The 26,544-nt window shown below is 46.0% G+C and overlaps 1 protein-coding gene across 5 annotated transcripts in view; it reads right to left on the bottom strand.

Annotated features, from left to right (window-relative positions):
- The window catches only part of LOC139755322 (uncharacterized), a 174,067-nt gene that overhangs the window by 23,150 nt on the left and 124,373 nt on the right, over positions 1 to 26,544 (bottom strand). Inside the window, exons 5-8 of one of the 5 annotated variants that reach the window (XM_071673460.1) lie at positions 7,858 to 7,979; positions 7,570 to 7,682; positions 2,633 to 2,776; positions 86 to 313 (exon numbers count right to left, since the gene is read on the bottom strand). In XM_071673460.1, the coding sequence (XP_071529561.1) occupies positions 86 to 313; positions 2,633 to 2,776; positions 7,570 to 7,682; positions 7,858 to 7,979 (607 nt within the window). The remainder of the gene's footprint in view (positions 1 to 85; positions 314 to 2,632; positions 2,777 to 7,569; positions 7,683 to 7,857; positions 7,980 to 26,544) is intronic. The other 4 variants (XM_071673463.1, XM_071673461.1, XM_071673464.1 and 1 more) reach the window with 4 other exon arrangements.

Here is a 26,544-nt window from a genome sequence, read left to right as displayed (position 1 = left end):
GATAATGGCCTGCGCTTGGGCTCAGAGGGTCGTGTAAGTGGTGGTCGTACCGTCGTACTGAAGAGGTCGTGCCGCCCGCCTGTACCTGCTTGCGCGTCGTGGCCAGTGCACCACCAACCTCCGACACGTCGCTTTTGTCGTCGGAGCAGGAGCGGGACGACATGGAGAAGCGCCGTGGCCACAGGTTACCCACGCCTAGGCAGTTGGGGGCCTTGAGGAGCCGTGGGCGCGGCACACGTGCCGGCGTGTGGGCTGGGGCAGGCTCCACGCTGCATATACTGTCGTGAGCGTCCTTGGCAGGGTCCTCAGCCTGCTGGTGGAGGGGAGAGTGTAGTGATGTAATGGGTAAGGGGTAGTTCAGCGGATGTGATGGTAGTGTACTGCTGATGTAGGAGGGAGGGTAGTGTGTCGGTGATCTAGAACTGATAGTGTACGGGTAAAGATAGTGTGGTGATGATGTAAGGGTGAGGATAGTGTGGTGATGTAAGTGTGAGGGGTAAGACAGTGGTGAAAGTAGTACCAGAATGTTCTGGGGTCAAATATAATTTGATTCTCTCCTCTTCAAAAGGTGATGAATGGCGTCTCGTCTGACACTCGTCAGCAATTTGCAATTTAATTTCGCAGTAACCGTTGAGAGAGAGAGAGAGAGAGAGAGAGAGAGAGAGAGAGAGAGAGAGAGAGAGAGAGAGAGAGAGAGAGAGGCCCAAGCCACGCACAGACCAACGGACGGCTGACTGTGGAATGACTTACTGGTTATTACTGATATGAGCGGAAAGTTTGAATGAGTAAGAGGGTGGGGGGGGGAGAATTATGGATAAGGAAATAGAAGAATTAAAAACTACAACTAAAAATATCGAATATACATAAGCAAAAGAGGTACAACAACAACAAAAAAAAGATCATAAGGGAAAAGTTTAAGACAAATATGAGAAAATGGGAGAAAGCTTTCCGTTAAAGATGTGAGGCGTCTGCTGATATAGTGGTCCGTGAGGGTGAGTGAGTACTGTGTCAAGTGTAGCGCATGACACGTATCGTCCTCCCACTCCTCCTCGCACAGCGGGTGGTATGCGTCGTGTGGCCAAGGGGAAGTGACGCCCTTGATTATATGCGCCGCCTGCATCGGTGTCTGAGGAGGAGGTGGAGTGTGGTTGTTACCGACCTTACTGGTCATGGTCAATGACCCCGCCTTTCACGGTCAATAACCTCACTAAATCACTGTCATTAACCTCACCGGTCCCGGTCATATAAACACACCGTGGTCGGTGCAAGGTATTGTTGACCCCAGGTCACGAGACTCATGAGGTCACAATTCCAGATTTTTTTTTTTTTGTCCATCCAGGAAGTCGCCGTCTTCCCACTGGAACCTGGACTTGCGTGATTTCTTTTGTATTGTAGTGACGCAGGTCAGGTCACGGCCTCCCTCGGGTCAGGTTAGGTGATGCTTCGGATGATAACACTTGGACATTGCCCAGGTAAAGAAGTCAATGCGAAAAATCTTTGCGTCGAACGACTGGGTAACGCGAATCATTGAAGTACATTGGTGGGTGGGTGGGTGTACTTACGCAAATAGGCAGTTGTGCGTACACAGGTGAATGGATGTAAGTGCTCAGGTGTAGGTACATGGGTGGGTGCAAATAAACATGTGGTTGGGTGTGAGTGCATATGTGGGGCGGGTGTACACTCAGGTGGATGGGTATTAAGTTCAAAGGTGAGGAGGTGTAAGTACACAAATTAGTTGGTGTAAGTACACAAGTGAGAAGGTGCATGTAAACATGTGTTTGGGCGTAAGTTCATAGGTGGGAGGGTGTAAGTACACAGTTGGGTAGGTGTAAGTAAGCAGGTAGTTGGGTGTAAGTACAGAGAGGGATGGGGGGTGAGTACAAAGGTAAGTGGGTGGTGTAAGTAGGCCTACACAGGTGAGTGAAATAAGTACACAGTTGAGTGGGTACATGTGGTTAAGTGTAAGTATGCAGGAGGGTAAGTGTATGTACAAAGTTGGTTGGGTTTAAGTGCATACGTTGGTAGGTGTAAGTGTAGGTATACAGGTGGGTGGGTGTATGTTGACAGATGGGCGGATGTTTGAGTGGAAGTAAACAGGTGTATAAATGCTTATGTCACCAGTAAACATCAACACACATGTGAAATACATCTTATATGAACAACAGAAAATGGGGTACAGCCGAGACGGAAGACGGGAGGGGTGCCCTGAGTCCAGGTAAGTGACGACAGACGGGAGCAATAGATAGGACGCAGACTTGTACCCTGAGCAGGAGGTAACGCAGAGAGGGTACAGGAGAGGGTGACACAGACGTGGTGCAGACAGGGGGTGCCTTAAGGAGGGAGTAACATACTGGAAATCGGATAGGAACTTTGAATAAGAGGTAACGGTAACAGGCTTCACAAGGTTACCTTGACCAGGGGGTAATAACGACAGGGTGGTGCAGGAGGAGGAGGGGGTACCTTCACCGGAGGGGTAACACTGCCAGGGTTCAGAAGGGGGGTATCATTACTGGGGAGTATACTACCAGGGTGAATGATATGGTATCTTCACTAGGGATTATACTACCACGATGTATAAGAGGGTATCTTCACTAGCGGGTAACACTGCCAGGGTGCAGGAGGGGGGGGGTACCTTGAGGGGATCTGTCTCCCTAGCGTCAGTTTCGTCAGCCACAGCATCCTGACGCGGCAGCTCTCCCCGCCGACGCTCAGACTCCACGCTCTTCTGTAGCTGCTTCTGTTGCTGTTGCTGCTGCTGATGCTGATGTAACTGCTGCTGCAAGAGAAGGACAAACAACATTATAATGACTACTGTCAATGGCATTCCCCGGGTCCTTCCACGATGACCCTGTGTTAAACCCAAAGACAAAACTCTACGATATATTGCAACAGATCACGCACGAGTACGTTGCATGCAGAATAGTATGTTCTGCGGTATTCATCAAGACGCACGACGTATGATGGAGTCGACATGTTATCAAGATACCAAGTCGTCCCGGGACACTGGGTTTCTTCAGCTTCAAGGCACAGACAGGCGACTTTATCCGCCTCCCGTCACAACCCACACCTGTATGATCACAACCTCGTCCTTTCGTTATCATCCAAACTTTGTCATCATTCCTTCCCTTCGTTCATATCACCATTCACGATAATCTCTCTTTATAAACGTTAAAGATGTTCCTTTGTAGAGTGGTGGGGGTCCATTGCCCTCACTGAGCAGATCAGTCACCCTGCCTCCCGTACTTCTGACATCAATATTTCCCACTTCCAAATCCAACTATAAATCACAGTGAATCAATATCCATCGAATACAGAGAGAGGTGGTGCAGAATTGTGTACGTCCTCAATGACATTTCTTGGACATTAAATATATTACTCGGGGATGGAAATCTGCGTCTTCTGCTGGAGCCGGTCATGGAACGCCAGGGTTTTTGTTGACGTCCGGATGGCTGGCCATTATGAACCTGCCACTCTGTTTTCTTTACATTCTTAGAAACATCTTCATGAAAACACAAGTTCTAATTAAAATCTGAACAAAAGCTTATACCATTCATTATCATTTATTTTCTTATTCTCTTTGTCTCTTCTTACGTACTGCATTACAGATCAAATTTTATACAAGCATAGTAAATATGTTTTACAATAAGTATACAATAAAATGAATGTTCTCTGCATATACAATGATCACCTTAACATAATAACTTTTAGAAGTTAACACATCAAAAGGACAAATGAGCTAAGCACATGGCTAACATTAGTATGCAAAACAACCAAACTGATCATCACAAGTGCAACAAAGAAAGATATACGTAAATATGAATCATAATCATTTGTTGCAATAAGTAATACTTACGACTGCGTTGTATGTATACAGGAAAAACCTTCCCTGCCTGTAAACCAAAGGTAAACCCCTTCCCTTCCTCTCCTGATGACCCAAGGCAAACCTCCACCCTGCCTGGTGTCCCAAGGTAGACCCTCAACCCCTGGTGACATTAAATATATGACTAAGCTACTTAGTGTGTTATTCTGGCGCAAGGCATCTTATGCTAACCCCTGTGGCTGGGTCCACCATTAACGTGTACCGCAGCGAGCTAGTGTGAAGCACCACACCGTACACCTGTTCACTACACGTACTAATTATGTTGCCAGAGGAAATGGAAGTAAACTAATAACTTAGCCTGAAACTTGGGAGATAATTTCTGAATTTTTGATATATATTTCAACTTATCAAATAAATGCTTTTCAAGTATTAATTGCCGTTACTTATGTTATGAAGGGTGAGGTCAAAAAGTGAGAGGACATGGGCGATAGTGGACACACCTGACTCTCCTACCCGACCAATCTCCCAACAAAGCTTCAGTACAGCTGGTGCAGACAAACACACAAGTCACCCCTACACAGAAGAAAAAAAAATCATTTTCCACCACCTCTCCAATTTTTCCCCCACCCGGTGTACAATAACAGATCAATGTGTGACTCCCCTCAAATGCACAGCCATTCACAGGAAAGTGAAGGGACGACTAAATGGCTTTATTATGTCACGTGATCTTTTTCCCTTCAACCCCTTGAACACGGGCGAGCGACCACCTGAGGCACGACCCACGGGTATGATGGCGTTACATATTTCCTTCCAAACCCATAGTGTACATCCATAGTAAGGCCACCTTCACTCGCCCCCTGCACTGTAACCCATCATGCTGCTCTATTCATCATTCATCCTGTATTTTACCCATCGAGAACAATGAATGCGTTGGACTGTGTTTAAAGTACGAAAGAGTCATGTACCTTTTATTTCTCTCATGAAGGAATATTATTGAAACCTACTCTTGTATTAATGCTTTCAAACTGCCTATTAAACTACTATCTGTTTTACTGTCCTCAGTCACGGACTCCTTTACGCTCTGAAAAAAGCATTTTTCTAATGTAAGTACCTTCCCATAGTCCTTACTCTACATTCTATAAAGAACTATATTTCTCCTACCGACCAGCTGTATCTAAGGATACGCGAAGGGTTCCCAGCCGTACAAATGGACAGTTGGGAGGCGAAACGCTGATCTCAAACCTCCCAATGTACACTCCACTATATATGATTTCCTCTACTTTAACTACAGTGCCGACCGATCCAATAAGACAAATCGCCAAAGGTTTTACCGAGTGTAAACTCGGTATTCAAAGTCTTCCATTTCTCCCATACACTGATCAACCTCACTTGGTAAAAATACAGAAAGTGCCATCACCAAGTAGGTTCAGTGGGTCTGTTAGTGAAGGCCATGTCCCCGGATATGGACAACCCTGACAGGCTCATGAGTCCTGTTTACAGGTGGCCCATGTCCCCGGACGTACATCCCTGGGAACCTCGAGCCGTGTCACAGTCTGTCGCCTGGCCTGGCCTGGTCTGGTCGTCACAGCTGTGGTGCTGTACCCCAGACTAAGTTGGTAAACAATTATCCCCCAACCAGAGGATGGATGAACGGCTAGGTGCAGTCTGCCCGCGCCAGTAATCGAAAGCTGACTGGTAGATTAGAGGATGGATAACAACGGTAGCCACCACGCCATCAAAGTTTACAACAGCACTGCGTCTTTGGCCTTGCTCCAGTAGCTAATGCATTGTCACTATTACGACCTACAGCAGGTATAAGGGTTATATAACGGTCAATAGCTAATTGTTATGGATCTTAACAGAGAGTAGTAAATGACAGGCAGTTGGGCCCCGGTAATCATCAATGTGCTGTGTATGAAATCGCTCATAATATATGTTGAATATCTGATGTGTGTGACTGTACATCCTGGTTCACCGCCCAAATCTCACTGGTACACAATACCATCTTAAAATCTCTGATACAGCCTCACCTCACAAGAGCATGAGAATCTAAGACATTCATTTGAGCGTCTTAAGCTAGAAAGTAAAATACGACATGAGCACATCACGCAGGCAAGCCACCATCGAGGCCGCCATATTGCTTTATCCGACATGTAAACATCGACCCCGTCCACAATATTCCTGCAACGACATTCGTCAAAACCCATTCAAGCATTTTAATATCCCCTTATTGTTCAACTCTACAGTTCACAAATATTTACCTTCCCCACTTCATTAGGTTTGGTTATGACTTCAAAAACAGACACCAAAATTGATCTTTTTAAAGTTGGAAATGCCAGGCTGAATGTGATAATTAAAGTTTTTTATTATCAATCTACTGGCACAAAAGAAGTGCTCAATCTCACTCACCTTATATATATATATATATATATATATATATATATATATATATATATATATATATATATTACAGAGATAGAAAGAGAATCCTGTCATTCCTTTCCTATCTCTCCTTATATCTACTACACTTCTAAATCACAGTAATCTTGCACTAATACACTTCTCATGAAATAACCAACAGGACGCATTACATGTACCAACTGAGCAACATGGCGGCCCATGATATAATTCAGCAGCGGGCGACAGATATCAGTATAATAATAATTCAGTAAGAACCGGTACCTGTAAGGCGATAACACCAGAACGTTTTACCGGACGGACTGATAGTGCTGAGAACCCCTTAGTTCAGCAAACAATTCCCATTATTGGTGCACGTGGATACCTGATTCACTGCGTCAATGGAGGCAGAGCATTTCAAAGACAGAAATGAGGTGCAAACCGGAAAGAAAAAAAAAAATATTTTCAATTTCTGTAGGAGCAACAGAACAAACGAACCAATACTGATATAATCATAGATCAGTGTACTACATATGTCTCTAAATCGCCAGCCTGTGCCATGTTTACATAACGACGAAACAGGCAGTACAGATTTGGTTGAGTTAGGTTATATTACATTAAGCTAACTCTGTCCGGGTTATATATAGGCTTAGTTAAATCTGGTGTCATAATGAATGTTGAGTGAGCCAGGGTTTACTGAAGATGAACAACATAGATTCCTGCAACATGTGAGACCACAGCAAGCGCTTCATGCGGGCTTGGACCAATGAGCGGCGTCAGGGCCTCGCTCACACCCTGTCTTGTCTCTTTCTTTCTTCTCGTCCCCACTAGCAGCGACTCTGCCCACAGTGTGCCGGAGGTGTGGGCGCCCACATGAGTGGCACATCAGGAGCATCTCCCTCCCCGTCACACAATTCCCCGCCTCCACACATTAATTAAGAAATCGACTCAGAGACACAAACGTCGAAAATGTCGAAGGTTGAGTTTATCGCCACACTTTATTTTGCAAGTCTCTCTTGGCAGAAAGCGAGTGCATTCTTCTGCTCCGTCAACAGGACACACACTAGAAAATATGACACAATGAAAGATACACGAGGCAGTAGTTCAAAAGATTCAGGCCGGATGTTTACCTAAGGCAGCAGCAAGAGAAGGCCAGTTTCCTATTCTCTCGTCTGAGTCTACATATATACACCATTATTCTGGATAGTTTTCATTACTGCATGTCAATAATTCACCGGTCATCTTGTGCCAGGAGATAACCATTTTTATTATTATTATTATTATTATTATTATTATCATTATTATTATTATTATCGTTATTATTATGAGGGATGGCACGAGCCGGTACGAACCTGGATGTTGTCTTGGTGGGTGAGTCTGGGTCGTGCGTGCAGGTGGTGCGGGTAGGTGATGGGCCACGTCGGTTGTTTCTCCACCGGGCTCTTGGGCCGTTCATTCCGCGGGTCTGATGGAACACGGAACATGGGTCAGTGGGATACGGAACACAAATTAATGGGAAACGGAACTTTGGTTAGTGGACAGTGAAAAACAGTGGTATGCAAATGATTTCTATAAACTAGCACCTAACCATCGAATTCCAGTGTTACATTCTCATCACTGTCCAGCTAGCCGGTCCTCACCGTAGCAGCCTCCTGCGGCGCCATCCCTCGGTGGAGGCGGAGAGGAACCATCGATGACGATCTTCCACTTGGCACCCTCACTGGCACTCCGGTAGATGGCCCTCGGCTGGTCCAGGTGCAGTCTGGAAGTGCAGGAGTTGGAACATCAGGGATGGTGGTGTTCGGGGCGATTGGAATATGAGGGGTAGAGATGGTTATGATGGGAGCATGAGGAACACACGAGGGTTATGATGGGAATATGATCAGCATGAGAAGATGTCACTCTCACGTGCTTAATTTGCATCTGAAACATATTTAAGTAAGAAGTGAGTAATTACTTTACCTCCCCAAAAAATACTTGGCCTTAAAATGTTTAATAATGTAATCTAAAATTCCACGACCTCTCATCTATATACGTCAAAATAACAAACGAATTATACTGCAACCACAGAGTCCTTTGCTTACAGGTAAGACTACTGAATGTTATACTGTCTGTGAGTCAATCTGTTTGTGTCTTTGGTTTATCAGGTACAGAGTCCGCAAAACACCTCCGCTTCCCCATACATTTTCAAAGCCGATGTCACACCCCAATCTCGGCACTTTGGCTTTGCTTTCCATTTGCAGATGTCTGGACATGGAACTGGCAAGGTTTATGAAGTATAGAATCTAGGTTCATGTCTTGGGTCCACAGGGTCCTGATCTCTTGATTAAGGCAAGGCACTGATGAAGTGCTGAAGGAAGCAGCCCCCTGATGATCGTGTGCTCTGTGCGCCTTAATAATTTCCTGTACTGAATCACCAACCTTCAAATATACTCCTACGGCTGATAAAAAAAGATAAACTTTTCTTACTGATCGAAGGTGAAGAGAGAACCTTAACCCAAATGGTTCAACTTCATACACGATACCAAAACTAGCAGGACATTTTCAGGGGCCTCATGCTCACTCACGGGACAATAATCCCTGCTATCTGGCCTTCATATCTCGAAATATATCATGGACTTTCATCAATTCTGTTCATAACACGTGTACATATATACCCACAGAGACGCATACACTTAGGTGTATCCCCACATACAACACGTTTGTGTCCAGCAGTACCTACGGCAGACAATACTGGAAGATCCAGCAGCCGGGGATGTCAACCTGACAGGTGGGGACCAAGACAATGAGGTGCTGACGAGACCCAGCAGTCAGGAGTGTGTCAACCCTGGCAGGAGCTGCAACGTTGACCAAAGGGGTGTCAACCTGACGTGGTCAGGACCCATAACACGGGCCGCTTCACAAGACCAAACTCTTAACTCTCCAAACACCCAACTTTTCCATCTTCTTAATTAGGAGCTAAGATCCCAGGCGGAGTCTTCGTAATGAACTTAACGAGAAGTTTAAATGTGCGTCAGGATGGGGACTTCCATAAAACACAGAGACACACATGCACAAGAGTGCAGCCACTCCTTCCAGAACAGTGCAAACATATATCAAGTAACTCTCCCCTTGAAGGGCACCACAGGTGTATGAGAACGAACCCATTAGTAAATGAAGCATCGCTGTCAAGCGAGCAAGCCAAACAGTCCTTCGGTTCGAACCCCCCGAGCCATGTGGGCACGTATCCCGCCGCTGTGACTCATGTATCACAAAAGTAAACGCTGAAATTAATTAGCCCAGACAGCTGTCACAGATGTTCGACGATTTATAAATGTACCTGGGAGAGCTGCCTACCCATACTGTTCATACCTTGAACATCTGTCTTTCTTCCATGTACTGGTGGGCATGGTATATGACATGGTCTGTACCTGGGGTTTGGAAGGCGCAGCACCTGACACATACCTTGGATCAGGGCGGTAAAGTACCTGGGATCAGGACTGGTACACTGAGGTGGTGTAAGGAAACAAGCAATCTTCTCAGATCGCAAAAATAATCCAATTAACAGTCAACAGAGCGAGGGAACTCGGGAGCGAACACCTCATCTGCATACGAAGAACCAACAAGAAAACTTCCACTCTACTTCTCACAGAATTAACGAATCTGTGAAGCAAACAGAGCTCTCCTTCAGCCCCCCAGCAAGCGTGTGAAGACGCTATAAACTTGGGAACATCCTCCGGAGGGAGAGGTATAAAGATCTAACGTAAGGAAAAGAACTGAGAGATATTCATAATAAGAGGTAGTGTGTGTGTGTGTGTGTGTGTGTGTGTGTGTGTGTGTGTGTGTGTGTGTGTGTGTTTGAGGTAAAGTGACATGATTGCAAGGTTTGAAGAGAGTACAAGAGTTTGAAGTTATAGATGTGTTGGATTAGTGTTGGACAAAAATTTAAAATGAAGGTGATAACAGCTTCTCGACACACATATACGACAGGGAAAATACACACACACACACACACACACACACACACACACACACTTCAACAAAGAACAAAAGCCCCCCAACACAGTCAGCAATCGGAAGACGATGGAGGATCTTTTATACTCTGAATATTTCAGAAATGGACCAACACGCCCCTTTTCATCGCTCACAAAATTTGCAGGTAACGTAAGATTCAAACATGGGAGCATCTGAGGCGCTTGCCAGGGGGGTAGGGGTTTGGGAATGAGGATGACAAGGTAGGAGGGAGCCGAGGCCGGGCAGACAAAGAACCCGAACTGAGGTGGTACTGATGGGGAAGGAAAGGAATTGGTGGGGGGAAAAAGGAAAAGGCTGGCAGAGGCTCGGGGGAGACTGTCTGGGGTGGGCAATCGAGGTGAGAATGGAAGAATGACATGGGGTGGGGTTGGGGGGGGGGGGGGGGAAGCTGACTGATGAGGGAGAGTTGGCTTGGGGAGTGAAGGATGGAGGTTGACGTGGTAGGGAAGCAGGATGGACGATGACGTGGTGTGGGAGCAAGAGGCAGGTTGACGTGGTGGGGAGCAGAAGGTACAGTGGCGTGGTATGGGAGCAATATGGTTGACGTGGTAGAGGAGCAGGAAAGCTGACGTGGAGAGGGAGAACAAGGGCAGACGTGAAGAAGAAAGGCTGGTATGATCACGGAGCAGGAAGGTTGGCATAGGTGGAAATGCAGGAGGGAGGTAGACGTGGTGGGGAGCAGGAGGGAGGCTGACGTGGTAGGGGAGCAGTAAGGTTGACGTGGAGGTGGAAAGAGGAGCAATTCCTGCCATGGAGATCCCAGCCTGGGACCGGGCCAGGGTGACACAGAGATCCCACTGCTGCCACCAACCACGATCATAATGTGACAAGATTGCTAGAGAGAGAGAGAGAGAGAGAGAGAGAGAGAGAGAGAGAGAGAGAGAGAGAGAGAGAGAGAGAGAGAGAGAGCACTCGTGGCAGTCATCAAACTTTGCGACCCCAGAGTTAAAAATTGAAGTTATAAAGAAGGATGCAACACCCAATATGCAGTACTTTGTTCTCTCGAATACCTGCTGTCTGAAAAAAAAAAAAGAAAATGAAGGGAAAAAAAAGTCAGGTCAGTCTCCCTCTGGCAATCAATCTACAACTTGGTGTGAAGAACCAACAACTGTTGAATATATATCAAATGTGGAGGGAAAGCCCAGATGGATGGGATGAAAGAGCGTTAGGAGGCGTTTCGATCAAATGTACCAGCCATTTTCAGCCGACTCTATTAAATGAAACAGAGCAAATAAATAAATAAATAATATAATCTTATTAAAAACATCATAAACAAAATTAATATGAAACACTGCTTCTCCAATCTTGATGAATTACAAACGAGAGGATAATTTGTATGTGTGAAGGGTGAGCGACGCGGCGGTGTTACCCAGTGATGTAGTGCCCAACGAACGTAAGACAGATAAGGTTCGTGTATGTAACTGCTGCATTGTCCCACCATGGACGTCTGGGTGTGTGAACCGAGTAGTGGAGGCACAGAACCGCCCAAAGTTACACCAGGGTAACGACCTCAGCAGCTGGAGATGGCGGGCAGGTCCCCATGCTAGGGAGGTGCTGAGCCTGTGGTCAATATTTTATTACGTCCCGCCACCAATCTGGCTCCACCCCGCACGCCATCCTAGTCCACGTTAGAGAAAAATAAAGTAAGTCGTTGCTGCCTCTCTTGTCGCGTTTCACTCGGGGGTGGGTGGGGGGTAATGACTTCCCGCTCGATGACTAGACAAAGAGTGTCCAGGAAATGGTCGCCAGCATCGCCCACCCTCCCGCCGAGCCCTGGAGTGACGCGTAGCCTAGCCAGCCGCTGCCTTCCTCACCGTTCAAAGTATCAAGATTCTAATCTAGTAAAATCCCTCTAAATATATATCTTCAACATTTTTTTGTATTTCAATCAGAATGAAAATGAATGAATTTTTTGTCTGTAAATCAGAAAATAAGATTAAACTTCGATATTGTAAAGCAACACATCATCTTGCTAGCCTATCCATAACTCAAAGGAGCAGCACTTTACCCTACCAAACACTACTTAGCTAACCTGACCAAAATGAATGATTTCCAATAGTATCACGTCAACCACAACGTTTTCTTAATCTTCACAAGACCCAGCATATACCCTGTACACTAACTTAAATCCAATATATCAAGCAGAAGATACACACTCACCCCTGGAAGTAGTAGTTAATGTGTTCTTGTCCTGGGAAGTACAACGGGAGGAAAGGAGACGGTGGCGTGGCAGGATGTCGAAGCCAATGAAAACAGATGAATTTAATTTGTTGGGCGAGTGAGTGATGGCGGAGGAAGGATTGGGGATCACGGCCGACAGCAAAGGCCCTGAAGACTGCACCTCCGATGGATACTGACTGACTAGCGGAACATGGTAAGACACTTCCTTAATGTTCCACTCAGGGCTTGGCCTGGTTCATGACTTCCCGCCGTGGATAAGAGCTATGCCGTACTACCTTTCAATCTAACTTATATGTATCGTCGAAAGCAAAGCTTAAAGTTCTGAGCAGTAAAATACTAATTAGGAGTTCACGATGAAATTGGAATGGTTACGACGTTTTTCAGAGATGAGGATACGTCTGTAGTCGTTTAGAAACCAGTTGTCCTACGGCGGAAGGGGGAAATATAGGTGGAGGACAGAGTAAGAGGTCGGTGGGTAGTGAGTGTGAGAGAGAATCGCGGTGTGGACAGTACTTAAATGCCCGAGTTGTTGTAAAGGTTGGAAAGTAGTGTGGAGCAGCAGAATTCCAATGAAGGTGTGAAGCTCATTTGGTCATAGGGTGGGTCAATCATCTCTGGAGTCTTCTATGAAACTGAGATATCTCTTCTTCTGGGTATTGTTCGCGTGCCTCGAGCGATGCATCTGCTGGAAGGGAGGAAATTCATCCGGGCCTTATACAATCATGATGATCTCCCGAACCCAACTTGGAAGTAGGAACATGGGTATGGTTAGGAATCACGGGTTCATATGTGCATGTGCGAGCTGGCAATAGGTCTTCTCCCAGCATATCAAGCTGAATCAGTGAAAATGCTTCTCTCGGTGTTATCGATACGTCTAAGTAATTTCGTACATCAATACGTGCTTGGACGTCAAGTTTTCAATCTTTGGCCAGAAGCCTGCACCTAGAGGACACGCTTCCAATTCCAAGATAATATTGGGTGAGGAGGCAATATGGAGATCGCAGGAGTAAAGTATCGCACTTAAGGCATCGACTGAGCACCTAACACAGCCTTCAGTAAAGATGCATTGGTAAAAAATAAAACTGAGTTCCGGAAGAGAGAGTAATGTTGGTATTTCTGTTAAAGGATTATCAACAAAAGTATGAGCGAAAATAAAAGCCTGAAAAGAATTTCGGTGTAACTGAAAAAATTATAAAAAAAAAGGGGGGTAGCAAAATATCGATAAAAGATTATCTGACGAAACGAAAGAACGCCCGATAAAAATATAAAAAATAAATAATAAAAATATATATATATATATATATATATATATATATAATATATATCTCATAAGCACAACGTAAAGCACTAATAAAACTTCGTATAAAATTTGTAGAAATTTTAAAACTACTAAATTTTCCTTCTCTGCTACTTAGGTTTGGCAAAATTATGGCAAAAAATCAATAATCTCTGAAAATTAATTTTTAACTATAAAAATCGTGGACAAATTCAGTTCACTGACAGAAATATTCAAACATGCTGGTGAAAATTATCTCCACCAGATCCGCAGGGCTGGAGACGAAGTACCACCCTCAGTCCGAAACAAACCAACACAATGTATAAAGAGAGGAACTCTAGCCTCACTGTATCATTGGGGTCAGACAAGACACGCTTGTGGCGCAATTCCCGGATTCTGAGGCACCAAACGCGAGGCCCAAATTTCTACTGCTGGGGTGTTGGGAATTGTCACCAAATTGTTTATTGTTCCGTAAAGCGAGATCGGTATTTTCTTCCATAGATGCTTTTATACCAGGTTAATTACGGATTATATCCCGACCGCTTTAATCGTCCTTTCATACCGCCTGGTGTCGCGTAAAGCGAACGGAATGATATCCACTGCTTATTTCCACATCTGATGCAGTGGGGGCTCCCCCATACTCCGTGTAGCCTGAGGAGGTCTTCACATCTGGTGGCCTTCTAGGACCAACGGTAATGGTTTCTGTAAACCAGCGGCCCCTAAGGTTTTCACATATTCATGGCCTAATGTGAAGCTTCAGGAAAGGCCAATATAGAATTCCATCAACGCAAGAAAGTTTTTCGGTCTCCTAAACGATTATTTCACAAACACAAAATAATAGTTCTTGCAGTTATCAGTTCACTAACACGACAAAGAAGTTTATGATCGTATGAACCGACAGACACAACATAAAGATTATGAGGTCCTGCCGACCCATATTCAACAACAAAAACAAAACGTTACCAGTCTCAACAACCGTCAATCAACAAAGACAACGGAATCTTCGTTGTTTTAACTCTTCCATCAAGTAAGTGTCTCTCCATCCAGAGAGAGAGAGAGAGAGAGAGAGAGAGAGAGAGAGAGAGAGAGAGAGAGAGAGGGTTCGTTCGCGCTCGATGTAGCAAGAGCGACTCCGCACCTGGTGCTGCTGACCGTTAACCAACCCCTCCTCACCCACCATCCAAGGCCATCAATGTACGGAGTGAACTTATCTCTATCTCGTATACTTAGGGCTTCAATATACCCGGATAATAAAGTCCTCAACCAATTTAACGAAACAGTATCATGCATAGCCCCCAACCATGGCAGTGCGACCATTGAAGACGACGGTACAACCCTTATTACAGCCTTTCACTAAGGGTAAGATTACTATAATCCTTGTTAACATGTTCAGAAGGTTGTCCAGTCGGGTTCAACGTTTGAGTCGTTATGCTCACAGTGTCCAATGATGTCTTGCAATAAACGCAGAACAAAAACAATTAAAAGGCTTGCAACCAATGAGTAGCGACGACACTAACCCAACCGCCAGGGTTCTGCTTTATCAGTTGTCTGCTCGAAATACATCACTCAGATGCCGTCTTTCCATGTTTATATTTCACGTAAAAATGTCATAATCGTGTGTGTACCATGTTAGTTTTTACATCCTTCTGAGCACATGTGTTCACTAATTAAGGGAGAATAATGATGATAAATACTTTTGTGTCATCACGGAGGAACAATGCGTCGGCGACAGTCTACCAACATGTCACAGTGTGGAGTTGCCTTTGATGCCAAGAATCGAGCGGATAACGAACGAACGGTTTATGGCTGAATCAACATATTGGATTAATCCCTTTAGGGCACGACGGTACGACCTTTGGGCATGGTGCCTTGGCCTTTGAAATGACCCTTAAGAGCCACGGGGGTGCGGGGTAGGCCAGACCATGGTCGTACCCAAGAGTGAAGGATGGTACCATCACACTCAAGGGGTCTGGTCGCGCGCGGACGGCTGGCCAGGAAACGACCGGCCAAGTATTCATAAACGGTGTGTCGTTACTCTGAGACGACCTCTGGGATGGGTCGCGCGTCCGTCCGCTCGCCTGCCGATGGTGGCGGAGGCTCAGGGATGACCAACCAGGAGAGTTGATCTTATATGTATTTCCCAGAATTTCATCTCATCCCAGTGATACATCAACAGCAATTAACACCAAAGTGCGGGAAAACACGTTTTGGTTCTTATCCAGTCACCAAGTCATGAGTTATCGTACACACAAGATGACGCACGTACGCACACACGGACAAGGGCTAATCAAAATGGGACAGCGTAAAAAATTCGAACAAATCTAGAGATAAATTTTGGCTGGATGGACACTATAATCCGGCTTGATAAGTACTCATTTTAGTGAGGCTAACTTGGGTATCAAACTCATGCGTGAGTCGAATGACCTTGATCTACTTCCAGTTAGTTTCGGAGGCGAGTCGACACGCTCCTTTCCCACTACAGCGGCTGGTGGATTTTCTCCCTCCGTTTAGCGTCGCGTGTATATAAAAATAAGAATTTATACATTCTCTCCATCGAGTCACATATTGACGCGTATATGTTCCTCTATCATCATAATATATTTATGCAGGACGGTAAAGAGAGCGGAAAAGCCGCCGGATATAAACATGCCGAATGTTGCCAATGTGTCGCCCGCTGGCGATCTCACATACACGTGTAAGTCTCGCTCACACATCACTTAGCAACAACATGAAGGAATGCGTTTATTCATCTGTTTCTCCGTCCATTCCAATGTAGATAGGACGAATCATACATCCAGGCACTCCTTTGCAGTTCGAAGTAAGAAAGAGGGAAAAAAATAATCTTAGGTATTCTGCCAACGATATGGAACTTGATTTCTCGGATGTCTTTCACAGAAAACGTTTTCATCAGACATCATAACGCAAAGAAGCTATACGTAAGTTTTTATAATTACACAATACCACAAAAGCTAAATTTCAACAAGCTTTGTAAAGAAGTAATGGTGTGGGATTATATCTAAAACAACTGTTCCTCTCACAGAGGATCCCGAGAAGACATTAACCATAAGCCGGCATGTATTCCTGTCTAATCTTGATTGTCCATTAAAAATATGAATTGACAATCCTTGGAAAACTATCACCTAACAAAGACATCCATATTCCTGGCGTCACTAAGCAGCATTATGTGAACATTCTGCACCTCGACTGGGGATGTTCTCTGGCTGGATTCCTGATTCTGGCTGGCCTTAAGAACATAATACGCTGAGTTCTGGAGTTCTGGCCCCTCTCTCTCTCTCTCTCTCTCTCTCTCTCTCTCTCTCTCTCTCTCTCTCTCTCTCACACACACACATACACATACACACACACACACAAAAGGGCGTTTAAACTAATTACGGAGCTTTGGACGAGAGTGCAAAATAATGTTCGTGGCCAAGGGTACCAGACTGTGACAACGGTCGGTCAATGAATTGAGCAGTTGTGGGTGTTTGGTATGGCGAGCGCGCGGAAGTCACCCAGTAACACGGAGAAACGCCACACTGGACGTGTTGAACGGGAATAAAGAGGAGAGTCGTGGAGAAAATGCAGGTGAATGGAGGAAAATAAGAGAGAATATAACCTGGATCCCTGAGTGGTACATTTCATGATGGTGGAATCAAGAAGAGATAACTCTTCTGAAACGGAATGGAAATTACCGCTGGTCTGGAGGTAAGAGACTCCTGGAATGAAACAGGAGGGTGATGGAACGTGAGCACGGTGCGGCCCAGAGGTGAGTGGTATTTGCATGTGAGTAGTGTGGAGATGGTGACCCAGCATCAATCACACTAAACAGACGGGACGGCAGACATTCAACCAGACTTTTAAGTTGCCATTAATGACAACTAGGCGCTGTTCCTTTGTTCCCTGACTAATGTTCTTGTGATACTGTATGGCGATTCGAAACGTAGTCCGACAGATGTGGATATTTTTCCTCTACCCTTACTACCCGTTTAAGTGGAGCATACAACATGGGGTCGTTCAACACTTTGTCTTAAGTATTTCCGTGTATAACTCCTTCTTAAGTATCTGAAAACTGTGCGGTAAATTTCGTGATGGGAGATACAACTGCTGTTGAAGGAGAAGCATAATAGGCGTTGGCGTGGAGGCATAGCGGCCACTGAGGAGGTTTAACGTACATGGTCATGGAGGCAAAACAGACACTGTAGCACAGATTCCAGTATTAAGGAAGCAGATGCACAACTACAAAGGCCGTTCATGTATATTTTTGGAACGAAAATTCCCGTAGTAAAGGTGCGAAAACTGTAATATAGCCGGTACGTTAACCATGGAAGTGGAGGTACGATAACCGAAATGTAAAGGTCCGAAAACCGCACTGTTGGGTTGTAGCAGAGGTACGATGATTACCGTAATGAGGCAAAACAGTCAATTCCTGAAAATTTGGGCATTGCCGGCGTTCGTTATTTTCGGCAGAGCCCGGGAGCTGGAATGAGTAATAACCATTAAGTTAGAGGAACGAGGCCAGGGCTACTATATATAAGGCCGTCCCTGTACTAGGACACGCGAGGCTAGGCTCCCGGGGGAGAGATAACGGCGCCCCGGGCCAGCTTAGAGACATCCTGATTACCGAGGGGGAACCATTACCTGTTTTCGGCTACGGGAATCAATATGGCCAACAACACCACAACATTACAGGAGGGGAACGGAAGCAAAGGAAAGGAGTCTTGAGTGAACAGGAGAGTATGAGGGTAAAAGAGAAGAGAGGTGAGTAGTGTGAGACAACACTACAAGTCATGTACTGGGCACACTTCAGCGATTGCAAATTGTGTGTTACGGGGGAGTCTTACACTCGAGTTACTTTCTCTTAACCTTGAATATATGTATGACGTCTTTACTCTTATGTAATTACCAGTATGTATTCACTTTAATTGTATATAGTACGGGGAGCGAGTTTTACACTCGGGCGTCCCCAGCTCTTGAACATTCTCTACTAATTTGCAGCTTCTTACATTTATCTATGCTCTATGTGTGTATACATACAAACAAACACCCCAGCCTAAGCCATATATCCATTCATCGATCAATCCGAAGGGTGAGGATGAACACCTGGGGTGGGTGTGGGCTGCCAGTCGCACAGCAGATTCAAAGCCACGCTGTCCGACCCAGGGCAGGCCCATCTCCGGCACCTGACGACCGAAAAAAAGTTCATAATCACAGCAGGCGCCATAAACCTTGACCGAACTGGAGAGAGAGAGAGAGAGAGAGAGAGAGAGAGAGAGAGAGAGAGAGAGAGAGAGAGAGAGAGAGTTTCTCGCAATCCCCCCCCCCTCCCTCCCTCCCCAGAGACTGGATCTTCCTTAAGACAGATGCCTAATGTGGGGTAATACGGCCATGGTCAAACACACAGCGGCCAGAACGACCTAAACAAAAGCTGTAATAACCAATATTTTCCCGATCCGTGCGTAATGTGTTGATTGTACTGACAACCTAACCGGACACTGGCCCACCTAACTGCTTTACTCACCATCTTCCCCCTGGCCACGACCATGTAACACCCAAAGTGAACACTTCTACGTAAGGTCTAACAAGTTTTATAAATTCCAAATAACTGAAATGTAACGCAATTCTCTGGATGCCTCCATGACCGTTGGCATTCTGGTGTTGCCAACGCCAGCTCCCGTCATTACCTCCCCTTCGTCCTCTCTCACCCCCAGCCTAGGTAGTGACAGCATTTAATCTTGACTTACGACAGAACAGACGAAGATGGACACAAGAAGACTGGATGGATAAAGGAAGAACACTAACTCTCCGCCTCTTAATTTTTCATGAAGTTGCTGAAGTCCGCCTGTACGAGTAAAGTTGGGTGGGCCAGACAGTTTCCAGCTGCCGTATTTTTAAGACGATATATGAGGCGGTGTGTGGGCGGGACGTGACCATACGGCCCATAGTGTGTGTCTGGGTGACCACACGGTGCTAGGTGGCCACATACATTGTTAGGGTGGGCCACACGGTGCTAGGTGGCCACATACATTGTTTGGTTGACCACAAGGTGCTAGGTGGCCACATACATTGTTTGGTTGACCACAAGGTGCTAGGTGGCCACACACATTGGTTGACACACGGTGCGGTGCTAGGTGGCCACACACATTGGTTGACACAAGGTGCTAGGTGGCCACATACATTATTTGGGTGGGCCACACGGTGCTAGGTGGCCACATACATTGTTTGGGTGGGCCACACGGTGCTAGGTGGCCACATACATTGGGTGGGCCACACGGTGCTAGGTGGCCACATACATTGTTTGGGTGGGCCACACGGTGCTAGGTGGCCACATACATTGTTTGGGTGGGCCACACACACACACACAGTCGCTGATACAAAAGATGTCCTACTGACTGACTACATCAAGCTACTGCCAAAATGAAAGAGAAGACAACAGCTACAAAAAGAAATATTAGTCGCGTATTCCATAGCGTCATTTATAATGCCATTATTGATGAGATGTTGATAAATGAGATAAAAAAAATAAATATAGAAAATAATCACAAATTTGTTCGACTCAACGACACAATCCTTGAACTACTACTACTACCACTACTTAACGATAGATAAATATCATTAACAGTATAACAGTATCATATTTTAAAAGACAAAAGAAGATATATGCCAAGAGTAAAATTTACTGAGAACGCGAACCACGACTTTCGACATGGAACGGTAGCAGATAACCTGGCGAGATAGTAGGACACACACGAGAGAGAGAGAGAGAGAGAGAGAGAGAGAGAGAGAGAGAGAGAGAGAGAGAGAGAGAGAGAGAGAGAGAGAGAGAGAACACCATCCCGCAGGCTGGCCTGATGGCTTTTATTTCCTATTTTCGAATTTCTGAGGCAGATGAACAACAGATGTTGCCCAAAATAAAAAAAAAACTGCCAACCTTCGTCAATCTTTTACGACGTCGGAGAAAACACACCGCAGCAATATTATCAAACACGTCACCAGCCATTCTTTGATATAATACTTTACAGGACATTATACTGAGAGGTTTCCATCCTAGCAGTTGTGAGCCATACACATGGTGTTACTTCACCAAGAACTGACTGGTTTATGTTATTAGATAAAACTGTGGACAGTTTTTATATATGAGGTATCAATATAAATTACACAGAAAATATGTAATTTTGTTCTGTATTCAACTCTCTCTCTCTCTCTCTCTCTCTCTCTCTCTCTCTCTCTCTCTCTCTCTCTCTCTCTCCTTCCCATGGAACACGGAATATACCGCAGATGAGAGGTAAGCGAATCATTAAGGTCCGGAGCGTACCCAGGATGGGATCTAATCCTCAGGGAAGAGAGAACAGAGAATAAGTTGTGGTTCTGCAATCGAAGGCGAACTCAAGAGGCAAGAGGCGCTGCTACAATTATGAAACTACGGTCACGTTCGTCCGCATATATTTTGATGATTTGTAGAGCGATCAGACGATATCTGGCTGCTGTGACCATCAAACTTTCCTTCTATTTAGGTCTACTTGCCGTCTGGGTACGCATGATAACACTTCCCCAAGCTCCCTCCCGCCACAAGAACGAGAGATATTCTCCTACCTGGTAGTCATAAGTCTGCGTCTTTCCTCGATGCGAATCCGCGGAAGAAAATGAGTGAAAAGACAGAGGGAAACGAGAGGCGGTGCTTGAGGCTTCGATCCCAGCACCGCCGAGCGAACCGCCCACCCAACCCCAGCTGCTGGTCGTCCATTCCCCTAGCCCCAGTGGGCCTCCCGCACACCACACTCCTCACCCAGCCTGGAACAACAATTCCAGACAAAAGTCCTCCAAGCATTGCCACCAGAGGAGCGCCTCCCGTCACCTAACTCGCCCGGAATACTCCTCCAGATTTCCAGGAGGTCCTTTCAGCCACCCTGGGCGTTCGGGAGCCAGGATCTCATGTGCCAGTGCTCGGGGTGGCGGGAAACAGCTCTGGGAAAGGAGGCGTCTGTTTCAGACCTGACTCCACCCTAGGGCGCGGTCACCCCCATGGCCCAGCCCAGCCTCGGGTTAGTGAGTGACTGTCCTCCCCAGCCGTCGTCCAGACACCATGCCCATATAAACCTTTAGGAATGAGCTACTAAGAGGCCGCGGGGAAGATCCCAGTGCTCCACGATCCTCACGGTCTGAGTCAGTTCAATGTTTCGAGGTGGAGACTATACATCGAGGGAGCACACTAAGGTAGACCTGCTGATGCTAGACTGTCTCTGTCACCCATGTCACATCCTGCCACGTTTCCCACGCATACAAAACTCACCCACGTGTCTCGGTGCATTACTCATGACAGAGAGAAAATGATTGTTGAGCGGGTGCGACCATTCTTCGTCTGTTCCTGGAGCTCCGTCGTTAACGCGGGAAAACACACACCCACACATACACACCAGCACGAAAAGCCGACCAGTAACCAGGCAGGACCATCGTTTCCTTCACCTGATCGGCTGATGAGGTTGATACCCGTTTTTTTTTTTTTTATCTGATCAGCTGACGTTGACGAACGTTCTATTTACCTGATCAGCTGACGAGTTACACAAACGATTTGTCTACCTGATCAGCTGACGAGAGACACAAACGATTTGTTTACCTGGTCAGCTGACGAGGTACACAAACGTTTTGTTTACCTGATCAGCTGACGAGGTACACAAACGTTTTGTTCACCTGATCGACTGACGAGAGAAACGAGCCGAACCTGCTTTCAATTTCCACGTCCAATGATCAAAACGTTCGCTCGAAATGACCAGAACCTGATTATAACGAGAAATGGGGGAGGATTAACCAGAATGGCTTACATATGAGACCATAAATAATCCAGAACTCCCTATCAACAGGGGAGACATCTGGTGGCTGGGGCCATACCGGCTCTGCCATGAGCCCGCCTCTCGTGTTTATGAGGCCGTTCATAACACATACACACTCGACCGTGAGTGCGTCGCATATATAGTTTTACACTTAAACGGTGAAGTATCTGTGAGGACGCGAGAGTGACATGGCAAAACACACTCTCCCGTGCTCTGTCAATATCGTTTACAGGTTTTACATACACACATAGACACACACACACACACTGGAACCCACGAAGGGAATTCGGGTAAATTTCCGTCACACCCGAGAAGCCTCTGGTCGACAAATCATCAGTCTCCCCCCACTCCTCGGAGTGCCCATTAAACTGCTTTCCAACAGTTACTGCCAGACCTGCGGTACGACCAAAATGATCACACCTCACTACCCAATTACAACAGGTACTACCGGATCTGCGATGTGCCCCCCCCCCCCTCCTCACTACCCAATTTATAACAGGTCCTGTGGATTACACTATTTCGTGACCCAATTCCACCTCATTATACATTTGAATAGTAAGTCCCCTAAATACGCTGTGGCCCCATTTCACCTCACTCTCCATCAAGCCTCTCTCACTGCGAACCCATTACACCTTAATGATGTAGCTTATTCCCGGAGTGAAAGGTCGTCAGGCAACATGTTGGGTAAAGCTGGTTAATATAGTTCCTGCCTGCACCAACAGCCTTGTGAGTCAAGAGTTTCAATGATGCAAGTTATTTCCCCACGTACACAAAGTGACCCTCAAACTTACTTTTAAGTTCCCCCTTCCTCCCACACGTACCGTCAATTTACTCTCATGAGTACACTAAGTTACCTTCATAGGCAGCGTAAGTTACTCTCACACCTACCGCCAATTTACTCTCATGAGTACACTAAGTTACCTTCACACGCAGCGTAAGTTAGTCTCACTCCTACCGTCAAGTTACTCTCATGCGTAACGTAAGTTACCCTCACGCGTACCACTTGATGATCATCCGGGAGGGGCGTATGGTGGCCCCTGGGAGACAGCCGCACCACAGCCTCGAGCCAAGGGTCCGGGATCTCCACGCCGGCCCCGTGATCATGCGAAAAGCGATTCGCTAGAAACTGGCACATTGGCCCTCGAAAATGAAACAGTTTATTGAATCTGAAACACCACCTAGAAACAGACACGCGGCTTGAAGCTGAAACAATAACTTCAAACCGTAAAAAAAAAGCACTGAAACCGGAAAATACAATGCTGCTTGAAATTGAAGACGGAATCAGGTGTTCTATGGCCATACTTCGTCTCCTCACACTCCCTACTCACGGGGTCACTTACAACCTTTACTTCTATAAGTGTGTTCAATTGCTTTTATGAGATGCAGATCAGTCTGATGTATAAAGGGAAGGTTACAACTTAGGGTTGTACCCAGTGGCACTTGTGGTGTTCTCAGTGGCACAGATGACGGACTCACACTTGTGTTGTACTCAAGTGGCACTTGTGTTGTTGCTCTGAGATCAGACACATACACACTTCTGATAAGGACTCGACCCACGACACTTAAGAGACAATTTACACTTATAAAAAGGGAAAAGCTTTCAAAATGTTTACAAATACACATATAACACCTTTTAATATTCAACATATACTTAAGATACAGACACTGGCAGAGACAGACGAATATAAAATGTTGTACATTTTCAACACAAGCCGCTGCAATCGCTACCAGCACCACACCTACCACAACACCCACACCCTGTACCACTACCGCAACAACAGACAGTATCTACCACAAACAACACCAAGACTACAGGACTATTACAACCACGGTATCACGGAGAATAAAACATCGACACCATCTACAACCCCACAGTCTGAACACCATTACCACACGGCTGTATCACCATCACCTCACTACACTCTATCAACGTCCCCACCCCCCAACCCCTTATCTCCTCTCAGAGCTACGTGCCTGACACCCACGGCCGCCGTGCCTTCCCCACCACTTGTCACTATGATCCCTGTTGTCAGAAGCAGCTAAGGAGAGATCCGTGTTGACGTCACAGCTCAGGGGGTTTCGAAGAAGTCTCCCTCATCTCCTCCGCCACCAGCACCTTCCTCCTTCTTCCTCATTTACCTTCCTTCTTCTTCCGTCCTCCTCCTCAACCTCCTGCCTCACTGTTCTATCCTGGATCAACTTGACTTAACCCAGGCCGGCCGGGTGGTGGTTGCTCGAAACGCTTCGCACTCCGCGCTCCGAACCAATTCTCTCTAGGTGTCGTTCCGGCCCCGGCAACTGGCCCACGCATCCAATTCTCAATTAAACAACGAGTCTTTCTTTTCTCCTGGACTCCTTTTACTGCTGGCGTAAGAAAGATATGAGGTCGATAGCTTTTTTTTTTTTTTTGGGGGGGGGGGGGGGGGGGGGGAATCCACAAGTTGAAGTTCCAGAGTTCGTTCGACTTGGCTCAGGCGAACTGTTGGTAGTGTTTCGGATCGACAGTGTTCGGTTCCACCTTTTAAAACCCGATGAATATGGGAAAGCATTGCAATATATATATATATATATATATATATATATATATATATATATATATATATATATATATATATATATATACTGAAGACTTAAATTTGTAAATATTTCAAGAGCCCCAAAAATGCCGAATTCTTTCACTGTTTCTTTATGGTGAAGTTCTTGAGCAAGATAATTATAATTCAGCCGTACCAGCAGAGTTATGATCACCGCAATACTCTGGACACTGTGAGCAAACAGGACTCTTGTGTGTACAGTGTACACAAGATACAGAAAGGTTGTGCATGTCCGTCGCCCGTTAATTCGTGTTTTATCTGACTGTTAGTGAGAGGAGTGTACATCTCCAGGTAGTGTGAACTGCTGATTCGCATGCAGCGCTCCCCCGCCTCCTGGCGAGAGAGAGAGAGAGAGAGAGAGAGAGAGAGAGAGAGAGAGAGAGAGAGAGAGAGAGAGAGAGAGAGACCCTTATCCTACGACCCTCTCTTCTCTCTCACCCAATTCCTATTACCTTATATCACCCGCGCGTCTGGCGCAAAGCACTAGGGTTGAAGGCGGTACACAGACAGACGCTCGCTCAGCCACAGACCCCCTCCACACACACACACACACCACACTGTGTTCTGACCCAACGAACGAACAGACAAAAATACACCGTCTTCACAATGAAGCGAGGGACGGTTATCTGGTCACTTTATACACAAATAAGCCTGTATGGGAGGAGAGGGTTGCTTTGTTTCTGTTTCTCCCCAATAAGATTAGAATTTCAAATTAAGTCCGTGGTTGCCTCATGTCAAGAGTAATTTGGTAAGACCTGGTTCGTCCTCATTACGCTGGGGCATCAATTCTTGTTAAATGTACGTAAAAACGTCTCAATCTTAAGTACAATTACTTTCAGTTTTGAGCACGATGTCTTCAGTCCACCAGTACGATACCTAGAGTTCAGCAGCAGCTGCGACAAGTCAGGCATAAGTGGTAAGATGATTTCTAGAACCGTACGAGAGCTGAAGACTTAAACGTTTCAGTACGACAACTTCCAGAATCGTACGAGAGCGGAAGACTTAAACGTTTCAGTACGACAACTTCCAGAACCGTACGAGAGCGGAAGACTTAAGCGCTTCAGCACGATATCTTGCAGAACCGTACGAGTGTAGTGAAGGCGCACAGTGACGTCAGGCAACGTTTATTTTTTTTTTCCCCACCAATATTTGAATCTAGCCACTTGAGGACGTGGCCCACAGATGAGCACGGACGCTGCGCCGCCTTAACTACTCTCTGTCTTCACGGGTTGGTCCCTGGGTGGCCGGCAGGCACGAACTATTCTCATGAGCGGCTCCCGGCCACGAACCAACTCCCGCCGGAAGCTGTCGTGAGGCCCCGCGCCACGACCGGAATAAAATCGGGGAAAAATTCCCGCAAACCTCAAAGTTTTGTCCCAGCGGTCCGTTGTTCTGTACCGACACACACACACGGTAGTTCAGGTAAGACAACCACGT

The sequence above is a fragment of the Panulirus ornatus genome, chromosome 19 (assembly GCF_036320965.1).
Source record: "Panulirus ornatus isolate Po-2019 chromosome 19, ASM3632096v1, whole genome shotgun sequence".
Taxonomy (NCBI): domain Eukaryota; kingdom Metazoa; phylum Arthropoda; class Malacostraca; order Decapoda; family Palinuridae; genus Panulirus; species Panulirus ornatus.
Note: the sequence above shows the minus strand (reverse complement) of the source record. Positions and strands in the feature narration are given on the sequence as shown.